This window comes from Protopterus annectens, chromosome 10.part0 (genome assembly GCF_019279795.1).
Source record: "Protopterus annectens isolate FY-2018-M chromosome 10.part0, PAN1.0, whole genome shotgun sequence".
Taxonomy (NCBI): Eukaryota; Metazoa; Chordata; order Ceratodontiformes; family Protopteridae; genus Protopterus; species Protopterus annectens.
In genome coordinates this window covers 1,636,782,168-1,636,796,484 of record NC_056744.1, presented here as the reverse complement: position 1 = coordinate 1,636,796,484, position 14,317 = coordinate 1,636,782,168, and the positions used below count along the sequence as shown (strand labels likewise).

The window sequence follows — 14,317 nt, the reverse complement described above, 5'->3', positions numbered from 1 at the left end:
CAGTTCATATCACTGAAAGAAGCCATCCAGCCAATGTTGTGATGCTTTGAATTCTTCTGGGGATATTTCTAACTGTGGTGCCATTGCAAAGGCAAATGCTTGAATATCAGCCCTGCTCACAGCCAGAGCTTTTGTTCTCCTGTTAGCGATCCATTCACAGATGATGTCTTCCAGCTCAGGAAATAATGGTTGCCGACCTGATCCAAACTTGCACTTCTTAGCATTTCCCTCGTCGGCCTGTTGATTGAGGTTATTGTATGCTGCATGCCATTTTTGGACCATTCGGAGAGCTAACTTCTTTTCCTTGCAGGAAGTCATCAAATTCTTTCCCCGGGAGTCATCCATGATTCCTTTCTTGTACTCGATGGAACAGCTCTTTCTTTTTACACTCATCTTGTCGGGGAGCGGTTAATTGAAGAAGACTTACGAGACCGGAGTGGCAACACAAAATGGCAATGGTTAAGAAGACACAACCACAGTTGTTCGTTATCAAGTGCACACACTTTATGCGCATTGTCTGTACTTTGACCAGTCAAAGTACACCTGCCAGTGTTTATGGGCCAAGGATCTCAACTGTCAAGTGTGAGTGATGATTAGGGTTACAGTAAGAATCATGGAGGACTCCCAGGGAAAGAATCTTACTACTTTCTGCAAAGAGAAGATGCTGGGTGTCCAAACAGTCCAAAAATGGTGAGAAGAGTACAATAACCCCAGTCGACAGGTGTCAAGAATATTATTTTATAATTCAACACGTCCGTCATGTGTTGTTGACGATCTTAACTGGGGCTTATTTTTGGGGTAGGGCTTATATCATGACCACCCTGGAAAACCATGCTAGGCCTTATTCTCTGGTTAGATCTTATTTATGAAGAAATACAGTACTACTAAGTATTTTACTTTAGCTTGCATTTTAGAGAATTCAGTCGATGATGGTAGTATTAAAAAGATTATTATAGATAACTGAAAGTTCTTACAGAACTTTCAGGATACCAGCAAACTAGTAGGTGAAAAGCCAATTTTTTTAACAAAAAGAGGTGAAAATTTGAAAGAGCATTTTTATAATAATAGGAATAGTGTTAGTTTAAGTAGTACCAAAGGTATGGTTAAATGTAAAAATTGCAGTTATTGTAAATATACAATTGAGATGCTGCAGTGGTGGTGCTGCGGTAGCGTTGTCGCCTCACAGTAAGACATCCTGTTCGATTCTCAGCTAAAGCGTCTTCTGTGTGGAGACATGCGTGAATGGGCGTACCTTCATTGAAGGTTGTGCATCAGGGCTGGCAACTCGGTACGTAAAAATCTACTGCCAATCATTAGCGGACCGGAGTTCTGCTGTGGCGACCCCTAAGCGGGAAAAGCCGAAAGATACAACAACATTGTAAATATACAATTGAGGGTACTAAAGTACATATTACAGCTAGGAATTATGTTATTAATTTAAAAGGTAGTTATAATTGTAAGTCTAAATTTGTTGTTTATGTTGTTTCGTGTAATTAATGTCCAGCCTTCAATATAGGGAGAACCACACTCAGTTTTTATTTTAGGATTTATGAGCATCTGAATGCAGTGGAAAAGCTAGAGTTTACTAATGCTTTAGTAAGGCATGTAGTAACCTGCCATCAGAATGTTAAAGTTGCTTATAAATTCTCAGTAATTGATCAGGTTTATAACTATTCTGTTTGATGGGATGCTGAAGATGATTTAAATTGGAAAGAGTACTGCTGGCAAGTAAAGTTAAATGCAGGTGGGAATCCAGGGATTAATGATAGAGAAAACTTTAAGGTTGTTCTGAATAAAAAAGGATTAAAACATTGAGGGGTCACGCGATGTGACTTGGCTAAGTTTTTAAATTAAGTATTTTGTGATTACAACCAGGTCTGAAGAAGTTTTTTTTGAATGAAAGCACTTACCGGTTATATTAGTGTGTCTAATAAAGTTTTTGCAGTTTTATATGAAGTTCTCTTATTGCCGTTTTTTTGTTTTTATCAAGTAGGTGTCAGTCTTGGAAGAGGATGGGGTACTGTGCAGACATTTTGGGACAGATCACATGACGCTACAAGTGCTTCTCTAGAAGAGTTTGTAATTAGTAGGGGGAACAAGCACAACTGGTTTCATGCAGGCCATGTCAGCGTTCATCTACACCTCTCACTTGAGGTCACTGTCCCACTGCACTGTCAGATCAGTGTCTGCAGGATCACCTGCATCAAGTAGGTCAGGACATCGGACCAACTCACCATTCAGCTCTCATGACAGCCCCTCTTCAAAATTATTTCAACCAACTCCTAGCTTACCCTTTGACCTTTATCTACTGTGATTCAAGTGTGACATTTCTATTACAATTTGCACACACACACACACACACACACACACACACACACACACACACACACACACACACACACACACACACACATACACATACACACACACACACGCACACACACACACACAAGGAGGGGAGGGGAGGGACCAAGGACACTTTTCAACTGTATACATTTCATTCCTGTAATCGTACTGCTTAAAACCTCATGGAACTGTAGAAAGAAAGCTGTATGTCATAACATATGATTGCAGTGATTAACACCAGTAATGCTCCATGCATTATCATTGTTACAGCTGGTAATTGCCTACAATTTAAAAACAGTAGTATACAAGTATTCGGGGGACACACTAATAAGAAAATTTAAAAAATGAGTATTTTACCATGGTAACAAACACTTCTACCACTTCACCATCACCACTGCACAGATGAAGATGTTTTTGTCTCTGAGACCACAAATTATTGTGTATATGACAAAATTAAATAATTCAATGCACAGTACCTTAATAGACAAAATAGTTCAAACTAAGGAAACATTGCATAATATAAAAAACATTATAATACATTTTCATTCACATGCATGCAAGGCTAAACTCGTATTAAATACTGATTGTACCACTTGAGGCCATTCAGGACGGGCATTCATAGGGTCCCTATTACATCTTCGAAAATTCAGTTCAGAGAACAGCATTTTCAGTGCACTTACATCAAACTTGCTGTTCATCGAACTGTTCATAGTGAGATCGCGGTACAGTGACGATTGAAATATTTGCCCTTACCTCAATAGACTGCATTTTGCAAAACAGTTTAAAATATAATTATTCATTATATGATACTTTATATCACTGAACAGAAGTAAATGAGCACTCAGGCATGACTTTTACAAACAATAACACGAGTACCTGTTCTGAAATTAGAAATATTATTTAAAGATGTGAAGGAATGTCTGATGAACAGTGACAGTAGACCATGTACCCCACTGCATAGCCCACGGTTATCACCACATGCATCAGTTATACTCCTTTTACAAGAAAGGAAACACTAGCCTGAATGTCACAGTCCATAGTTCTGGACAATATGCCACCTTTTTACCTGCACAGCCATATGCAGTGCATGATCCTGTTGCTTGGGGTCCCTTACCACTGCTGCTGGCTGGTGACCATTAATCATAGTAGGAATGGAACTGGGAGCTACAGTGACAGCATGGGTCATTTGACAAGACTGGAACTGGGAGCTACAGTGACAGCATGGGTCACTTCACCACCACACTGGTATATGATCATGTTGTGCAGAATACAACATGCAGTAAACATCCTGCATGCTGTAGCTGGGGCATACTGAAGGGCACTTGCAGACTCATGTGGGAACCTAAAATGACTCTACAAAAAGCAAAAGACCCTCTCAATGATAATATGGGTCTGGGACAGGGATGTGTTGAAGATCTCTTCTGCAGCTCCGCTTGGATTTCTCACTGGTTTCATAAGCCATGGCTCCAGTAGATATCTAACATCACCTGAAAGATGAAAAAGAGAAGGAAAGAAAGGGGTGGGGGAGGCAAAACAAATAAAAAGTAATTTAGTATACTGCAATACATTTCACCATGAATAACTACTTAAACAAAAAAGCAAAAAAAATATTTTCCACTTACCAACAAGATGACCAGTGAACATCCTACCATGAAGAGCCAGATCCAGCAGTAGGCTGCCTAGGGCACATGAAGGCTTGGAAAACAAAATCTTCCATAAACATGTGATGGTTTTAAGACCTTGTGGGAGACTTCTATAAAAAAAAACAGCAAGCCCTAGAAACCTCGGTATTAGGATAAATGTTGTAACATAGCACCACAGGAGAACTGACATATGCTGAGCCGTTAAGATATCAGATCTGAAGATTTAGATGTAGCTGAAACAGCATGTGTGTGTGTGTGTGTGATGCCTCAGTCAGTGGACCGTCTAGTTAAGTGACTTTGCTCAGAGTCGGTCCCTGAGCATTGATTACTGGCAATCAAGTGCCTTAAACCTCCACACCAACTGCCAGGTCTCCTTTCATTTATTTTTTTTTTTCGTTTTTTTTTTTTTTGTAAATCACTGAGGATTACAGTCTGTCAATGACTGTGTGTCTTTGAGCTCCATAATTGTGCTGTTTGGTGTCAGTGGTGTAAAAGGTAGCACACTTACCTTTGGCTTAAAAGACTGTGGGTTATCTTCCTACAACAGGTAGCTCAACTGCTGGCACTACTATGCAGCATAAGGGGGGTTGTATTCCTGAGTACATCCTCATTTGGATGACATACCTAATAACTATGAACTTCTTGTTGGTTTGCCAGCCATTCCCTGTTGCATATCACTAGCATGCATTTTTTTATGTGATATAGGCAAGTTATATTCATGGGCAGCAGGTACGGACTTTGTAGCTGAAGCACTGAAATGCAAATTTGTTTGCCAACAGCAACCTCTTCATTACTTGCAGATCTCTTTAGTGTGGAATTATTCGGATTACTTTTATTTCTGCAGCGATTGTGCATATTGATCATTATTGGTGGATTATAATGACAGTTTGAGTGACCCTTTAAAATTGAAATGTTCTGAAATGTGCAGCTTTGTCATTATTTGGTTCATATTTTTTGTTTCACTGCTTACTGGAAAATGTTTAAAACTATAAATTTAAAACTCAGTCTAACACATGGTGCTTTATTAAACAAAGAATATAAAATCTGAAAGGTAAATCAAAGAGCACATGCATTTATGCATGATCCTAAAAATGTGCGCAGGAGGCCCATGTTTTGAAAACAGCACAAACATCCACTTAATCTGCCACTGGCCAGATGCACTTTTAAAGAATGTGGCTTTCAATGCAGTTTCAATAAATGGGAGTTTTGCGTGCAGAGAAGTTCACTGTTGCTCATGCTAAGTCTGTTTTATTGTGATACTGTATTTTTTTTTGTTTGTTTAGCAAATGTCTATCGGTGTTTGTGCTATCACATTTGAAATGAAAGTTTTAAATTAAATCCAAGTATCTGTAATCATTGTAGAAGAAAAGAATATAGTATGCACACTGCCAGATTTGAACAGTGTTTTATAGTAACTGGGAAGAAAGAGAGAGGAGAGAGAGGGAGAGAAAGAGAGACAGGCAAGTAATGGGACACTGGAATGACTGCTGATTGGGGACTCTGGGGATAGGGATGTGTTGGGGGGCCCTGATCCATTACCCTGCCTAGGGCCCCATTTGACCATGATCAGTCTCTGCTACCATGCAGGAAGAGTGGTAGAGTGAGGTAGTGTGCTAGATATGGGAATCATGTGCACTGCCAGAATGCTGGGCACAGACATTGGTGATGCACCCCCATGCATCACACACTACCTGGCAATTGATGGAATGGTAGTCCTGCCTATCATGGTAATGCTCACCCTGTGGACCAAAGGTGGCCTTAATTACAACATGGGTGCAATCTATTGCACCAATTTCTTCAGGGAAACTTGCAACCCCATAAAAGGTATGCATAGTCCAGACTTAGTCCTGAGGTGACACCAGGAAATAGATGTATTGATCAATATGTGCCAAGAATTTATCCAGGGACTGCTGTAGTGTCCTCATGGCAGAAGCCTGTGAGATACCCAATGTGCCCCTAGTCTGTCTCTGGAAGGCCCTTGTGGCAAGTATACTGAGGGCTATACATACCTTGGTATCCACAGAGATAGAAAGGCTGTGCATCCTCCCATCACCTCTGTGGGGGCCATACATACTCACTAATATCTTACAATATCCCTATGCACTCTGAACCTATCAAGTATCTCCTGACTGTCAAAATTATAGTGAGTTATTCTCTGCATTATGTCCACCTTCTTGGCTGGCAATTCCACACTGGGTGCAAGTGGTTTTGGCATGGCCAAGTAAAGCAGCTCACACTGAGAACTAGCAAGACTAACAGCATGTGACAGCTTCATCATGTATTGCAATGCAGATAGATTAGGCTTGACTATGCCTTTTATAACATATCTGCAGAGAGTGCGGAAATGCAAGAAACCATGATTGTGAATCACAACTAGGCAAGAGAAAGCCTCATTATCTTAAAATATTTTACATCATTTTTCATTTGCTTCTCATTATGACTTCATTTGCTTATGTTTATCGGTGGCTGCTATGCATTAGTGTATGTGGCCTCTATGAATCGCACCTTTGCTGTGCTTATTCACAGACCGCATAGACAGACTTTATGCATTCACATAATGACTATAAATGCCACCCTCAAACTCAGCTCTGAACTGGCTCAGGGTAAAATACATATAAACTATCTACTGCATATTGTGACTATTGTATGTATTTCTAAACAAACTACCCTGGCAACTACCACATTGTGAGAAGATTGCTGCATGAGTACTTTATCTTATGTGAAAGAAATTTCTTTTTTGAATGACTGCTTGATGTTTGCTATTCCCAGTTTCACAGCATGGCCCTTAGTTTTCACAAACCTTTTTTTTTTCCAAAAATTTATACATCATTTATATAATTAGATACTGTTCTTCAAATGTCTTACTGTGTCTGTGCTGAGATCTAGTCTATCAGAAGTTTTTCATATGCACAGGGTGTGAGTCAACAGTGTTAATAAGAACTGCCCTGAGGAGCAGCCTTCCTGTACATTAGAAGAGCTAATGCTTGGTTTTATGTCTTATGATGGAATTGTAATAATCAGTGGAGACTGCAAAATCCCTCAGAATGAAAGAAACTGTGAAACCGCCTGAGCTAATACTTTTTTGTTTTCTTTTGCCATTCTTTTATCATCCAACTTTCTTTCTATGGCTTTTTTCTTTCATTTTTGTCTTGCAGAACTCAGCTGTACTTAATACAGTGAAATATGGCATTGTGGTATATGCTTCCAATCCTCTGGTGGTGACAGACCTGAAAGAGAAGGATGAGGCAATTGAATCCCTGGACAATACCGAATATACACGTAAGCACTTAAAAAAATGAGTATGTGCATGTAAGTGTATTTATATGCAAGTATTTCTTGCTCTGTGTAGCAGTGCTCATCGGAACTCTTGGTACTGAGTAATTCCATATTATTTCCTGTAGTAAAAGACTCACGGACCCAATAATATTTTGATACCTCTCAAATATGCATGTTCAGACTCAGATTTGAGTAGAAACTTAGGCACTAAAGGAACTGACGACGTATGGTAGAGAAGTAGCAAGGCAACGGGCTGCTCACCTCTATCAGCGAGACAGGGGATAGCAACAAACTGGGGGTGCAGTAATGGTGAGGTATTCAGTGGGAACTGGGAGCTGAATGAAGTAGCAAGGCAACAGGCTGCTCACCTCTCTCAGCGAGAGAGGGGATAGCAACAAACTGGGGGTGCAGTAATGGTGAGGTATTCAGTGGGAACTGGGAGCTGAATGAAGTAGCAAGGCAACGGGCTGCCCACCTCTGTCAGTGAGAAAGGGGATAGCAGCAAACTGGGGGTGCAGTAATGTTGAGGTATTCAGTGGGAACTGGGAGCTGAATGAAGTAGCAAGGCAACAGGCTGCTCACCTCTCTCAGCAAGACAGGGGATAGCAACAAACTGGGGGTGCAGTAATGTTGAGGTATTCAGTGGGAACTGGGAGCTGAATTACAAACATTATTAGCTAGTTCTAGAGAGAGCAGGACTGTGGAGCAGCATGCCACTGAAGAGGTAGGGGTGGCTTCCCCACAATGCCCATTGCATTTCCCCCTAATATGCAAAGAGGTGTATGACCAGTAACTCTTCTGGAGGTAACATAGATGACACTGCAGACTCCTTCTTTATCTGCCTCCCAGCCTCATTGACCATCAGACTGCTCTTTATAGTTTGTGAGACCCTGGCAGTCACTTCTGACATGTAGAGTGACCATAGAAAATACATACTTTGAGGATGTAGTATACAGCTGATTGTGGATGTCTTACTGTCACAGAAACATTCTACTTCTGTTACTCATACTGTGCTGAAAATACGCACTACTCACTGAAGAACAAAGGCCGCAGGTGGTCACTTGGCATCCCTGCAGCTGTGTTTGTGATCTGCTACTCATACTGTGCTGAAAATATGCACTACTCACTGAAGAACAAAGGACGCCGGTGGTCACTTGGCATTCCTGCAGCTGTGTTTGTGATGCAACTTGAAGAAGAGAAGTTAGTAGGTACAAGAAGGTCCAGCAAGAAGGCAGACATGAGCATTCTGAAGAGCATCATTTGCATCCTTTCAGAAAATGACATTTTAAGCTCAGAATCTCAGGGACTATTCCATTTTCATGCAGTGAAGGGATAACTAGTCTGAAATCCTGTACTTGCAGAGGAGATAAGGAGACTGAAAGTCATGGAGCTTTCCTTGAAGGACTGGAATAACTGAATATTCCAGCTCTCTTTCCAGAGAATAGGAAGGACTGAGTGCATTACAGACAGCTCTCCTTTGCTCGGAATGTGGGTTAACTAGGAAGGAGAGAGTCAGTATCCTAAGGATAGTGCTCCTTATGTGTGTGTGTGGGGGGGGGGGGCTGAGAAACCTAGGAAGATGGCTCCTTCCGGGGGAGAGAAGTTTAATTAGGAAGGAAAGACTAAGTATCCCAGAGACATTTCTCTTTCACTGGGAGGTTAACTAGTAAGGAAGGTCTGAGTAGCTAAGGGATTGTTCTCCTTCTGTAATAGAATTGAAAGGATCTTCCATGGTCCTCAGTGACTTCTAATAAAGGCTAATGTGTGTAGAAGGTCAAATGTATCATGCAGAGAGGAGAAGCTTAAGGTGGATATTGCTGGACATCTGTGAGAGTGTCCTGTCCACTTATGAACTTGCCATTTATACATTCTTGAGCTTATCAGAAGAGCTGAAACAAACCAAGCTAATGAGGCAGATGATGGCAACCTGACTGACCACCACTGCCCAATTCCTATTCTTGCATTATTGCAAGGTCTCACCATGAAGCATTTACTAGGTTGTGATGATTCATAACTGTAATTAATTTTTCTTAGAGGAAAGAGATCTATTGGGGGGGGGGGTGGAGTCACATGACATCATGTCCAATGCAGTGGGGCACACAGCCAGGGGAATGCCCATGGCAACCTCTTGGGAACAAGGAGAAGGAAATGGATACAATGTAACCAAACTGAATTGCCTCTGCTGGAGGCATGTAAGCGGCTAATTCATACAATTATACATTGGTAGGGATGTACTCAGTAAGAAAACACCTCCAACACCATTATTTTCAGATTACAAAAAAATACATATAACAAAGCCAATCCTTTTATATTACATCATCTATAAACCTAATATGGCTAAATAAAACCATCTTATAGGTTCATAGGTTGGTACTAGGCTATCAGCCCTAAGGCCTATGCACGCCTAGCCATAATAATTCCCTGGAAATTTTTTCCCACAGTATTTACTTCTCTGTGCTCCTGTCTAGCAGGGCAACTGACATGATCCCCGGAGTGAATTTCCTATCTCCCACCCAATCATCAAGGTTCCTTTTGAAGAGGGCCAATGAGGTGCTCTGCTTGACATGTATGGGCAGTCTGTTCCAGAGTATGGGGAGTCTCTGGGTCAGGAACCTATCCCTCCAGCATGTTTTGTTCATTGTGATAAGGTTTAGATCCCTGGAGCGTGTGGCTCTGAGGGATTGGGATTTCTTTAAGTGGAGCATGTCCAACAGCTCAGGGTTTGACATGGCCTTGTATGTTAAGCACAGATCACCTCTGAGTAGACGATATGCCACAGAGTATAGCTGGAGTTTTTTTAGATGGGCAGCATATGGCATCTGCTTTAGGCCTGTGATTCTTTTAGTGAGGTATTTCTGTGGCCTTTCCAGCTGTTGTAGATGTCTTGTGAGGTACATACCAAATGGGGCATTATACTCTATAATGGGTCTAATGAGGGATGAGTACAGTGGGAAAATGACCTCCTTTTTTCTGGATGAAAAGCCCTTAGTGATGAGGTGTGCCATGTAGAAGGATTTCCTGACTGTTGTGGCGATGTGGTTATCGAAAGTGAGACCACTGTCCACTTGTGTCCCTAAGTCTCTCATCACACTTTCAGTGTTTAGTGTCCTGCCACCTATGTGGTAGTTCATGGGTACATGTTTTTTTCCAAAGGGGATGACTATACATTTCTTGGCATTAAGCTTGAGCCCATGGCTCTGGCACCAGGCATCTGTTTCTGTAAGGCCCTTTTGTAGAATATCCACATAATTTGGGGATTCAATAATGGCTCCCAGTTTGCAGTCATCTGCAAACGTTGTTAGCCAGAGTCCCTTAGTGTTGGCCTGTACTTCAGAGAAGTAGATGTTAAACAAGAGTGGTCCCAGGACTGAACTCTGAGGTACTCCACTTGTCACCTGTCTGGAGCTGGATTTGGAGTTGGCTACTTTTACAGTCTGGGTTCTGTCAGTAAGCCAGTTGGCAACCCATCGAGTGATGTAGGGATTTATGCCCAGCTTAGTAAGTTTATCTATGATTCCAGAGTGGGGGATGATGTTGAAGGCCTTGGCGAGGTCCAGATAGGCTGTGTGGACCTCCTTACCCTTGTCCACAGCTATGGAGACTGATTCAAAGAAGTCAATCAGATTCAGGAGACAAGATTGACCCTTCACAAACCCAAACTGGGTGGGGTCCAGTGTCTGGAGGTTGCCAGTGTCTTCGTTTATAAGTTCCATGATAATGTTCCATGATTATGTTCACAGAAATGGCTTATAATTCTTACCGAACAGTACATGTTCCTGAAATAATAAATCTGAAAGCTATTTTTACCTCTGAATCCTAAAGTATCCTTAAACGACATACACATTTTAACATGCCTGCACAAATTCTACATTACCTCTGATGAGGATATATCTCTTAGCAGGTCTCCTACTATCTAATGTGTGTATTGCAGATATAATTACCTCACTGCAGTAACAGTATACAGAGAACTGCTACTGACCATTGCAGCACCCCCCCCCAAATTTGACAGCATTTCAGAATGATCAGACACTTTATTTCCAGCTGACAAATGCAGAGGCTGAAAGGATTTCACAAGACATGTACTGAGATTTTTATTAACATTGTGGCATGTTTTACAGCATTATATGGTTGTTCATATTATAGATTTCTTGACACATCATTCTATATTATATCTTGGTTTGATGTACTGATAAATTTCTTAATAAGATGACTACCAGTCATAAAACTGCACATACACAAAAAAAGAAACAAAAAAAAGTGCAGATGTTGTTGGAATCAACTAGAATCAATAATTAAAATGATCAATGTTTAGCATTTTCGTCTATCTATAACTATAGACTTCATCAGAATAAATATAATACAACCCCCCCAAATATAAACAGAATCAAGTAGTCACATGTACATATCATATGACATCAGTTAAACATTGTACAAAGCAATTAATGCAACAGCCTAATCAAAACCAGATATATTACAAGACATTAATAAATCTATCCATGTGATATGAACCTACGACCTGTCTGATTATAATTTAAAAACCCTTTGTATGGATGCAGAATCATTCAGTCTTGGACTTTTGATAGCATTAAGCTTTATTCCTCTTAAAAATTGATGTACGAAAGTGATTTCCAATCACCACTAAATTCTTGACAATTTTTACATACAATGGAGTACCTAAATAAGTCATCCATATTGCTCTTAGGCCTAATATTAAAAATATGTTAGTAAATGCATTTTTTGAATTCATGTTTAGGTTTACCAACCAAAAAGAATGACAAAAACAAAAACAGCAATGTATACAATTCCTTTTGTGTAGCAATTAAATCTCCCCTTACAACAAACTCCTTGATGTTGGCCTAAAACATGTAATTCAGCCCCTTCATAAATAAACTTACACTGACCAAGTACCACATTTGACCATGTTATTCATTTTGTTTATTTGGCCAGGGTCAGAGCTACCATTTTCCATGATATATTTAATATTTCTACTCCTCTTAAAAGCAAATTGGATATCTTCCCTAAATGTATCCAGTAACATAGGGGTTAGTCCTCATCACTGTATTCCTAGTCTTTCTAAAAACTTGCATGAATTTAGATGTGACATGAGAAAATTGCATTACCATTGCTTTTCTAAAATGTTCATCAGATTTTTTTAACTAAATGATAATCTGTATGTCCACAATTTTTATTATTACATATCTCATTCATGAGTGATCCGCCCAATAAAATGGGCTTAGCCCTATCCTGTCTATGTAATTTAACTTGTAATTTAATATCATTTAAAAGCTTCTCCAGATAGTCATGTTTTAAAAACATATCCATTAAGTGCTTAATTTCTTCATCGTATCACATTTCATCCAAGGTCATACAGGACACTCTTACCATCTGACTCTTTACCAAGCCTACCTTCTGCCTAAATGGATGGTAACTATTAAACTGTAGTTGGAGAAGGTGGGTTTGTGATAAATAAAAGGTTCAAAATACTCATCAAAAATTTTTAGACGGTCACATGTAAATAACTAATAAAATCAGCAGACCATTGATGTGTAAATTTAAAAAATTCAGAGGCACTATTTAAGTATTCCCAGAAATGAATTCAAAAGCTTAGCACTGGTGTTGAACATAAAAAAGAATCAAGAAATGTAAACACAATTAAAACATACTCAAAAAATGTCCTGTTAAATAATTCTTGGTATCTCATGTATGCATAACAATGTTAACATACATGGAATCACATCTATCACTCACAGGGACATCAGTCTTCTGTCTGAAATATCCTCCTTCAAAAAATAAATAATTATTGCCAAATAATAATTCCATAAAAATCACCAAGCACTCTAATGTCCCAAATGTTCAAAAATGTGGTTAAGCATCATTAAACCTTGCTATTCTAATTTCATGCGGAATACAGCAGAATAAATCATTCACATCAGAGTTACAAAAATGGTGCCAGTTTTAAAGCTACAGTCCTTTAAAACATTCAGAAAGTACCAAGAGTCACTTAGTATGTAAGGTATATCATCCCCCCAAAAAAACCTAAACACAATAACTGTAGCAAAGGGCTCTGTTTTTCATTCTGGAGATGTTACAACTGAATTGACAGTAGGATCAAACACATTTTTATGCACTTTAGCTCCAAAAATAGATGGCATCACTGGATTATTTGCCTGCAAATATTTTCTCAGTTGGTAATTAATGATACTGATACCATCTACCAATAAATCATCTTTTAATTGATGTCATATGATGTGTACATGTGACTATTTGATTGTGTTTATGTTTAGAAGGGGTTGTAATATGTTTATTTTGATGTAGTCTATAGCTGTTGATAGGGAAAAGTACTAAATAAACATATTGGTAATTTTAATTATCAGTTCTCAGTCGCCTCACAGTTAGACGTTGCCCGTTCGATTCTCAGTTAGAGCGTCTTCTGTATGGCGATATGCGTAAATGGGCATTCCTTCATTGAAGGTTGTGCATTAGGCCCGGCAAGCCAGCACGTAAAAATCAACTGCCAATCATTAGCGGACCAGAGTTCCACTGTGGCGACCCCTAACCGGGAAAAGCCGAAAGACACAAACAAACAAACAAGTTCTCATTGGTTCCAACAGCATATGTACGTGTTTGTGTGTTTTTTTTAATAATCTAGTCCCTGTAGCAATTTATGTAGAAGAAATAGGTATAATAATCTGTTTGAATGTTCGAAAGATTTACTACATGGTCAGGTGATCTCATTTAGCAAATGGAATGCATATGTATATATATATATATATATATATATATATATATATATATGTATGTGTGTGTGTGTGTGTGTGTGTGTGTGTGTATGTATACATGTATTTTTATCAATTGAACGAGTTTTCAGAAACTCAAAATTCATATGTTAGAGACCATATGATCGAGTTTTTGAAAACTTGAAGATATTTAATGGAGATCACGGTACAGTGAGGATCAGGAAACATACCCTTTTCTTCACTGTAGTGCGATCTCAGTGTTGGTGCTGGAGGGCTTGCCCCACTGCACACATAAAAAAGTAGATTTTTGTGGGG

At 39.5% G+C, this 14,317-nt stretch overlaps 1 protein-coding gene across 1 annotated transcript in view; it reads left to right on the top strand.

Moving 5' to 3' along the window:
* Positions 1-14,317, top strand: part of LOC122813824 (complement factor B-like) — a 436,913-nt gene that overhangs the window by 123,370 nt on the left and 299,226 nt on the right. The window contains exon 7 of the mRNA XM_044086351.1: positions 7,145-7,268. Within this exon, the coding sequence (XP_043942286.1) occupies positions 7,145-7,268 (124 nt within the window). The remainder of the gene's footprint in view (positions 1-7,144; positions 7,269-14,317) is intronic.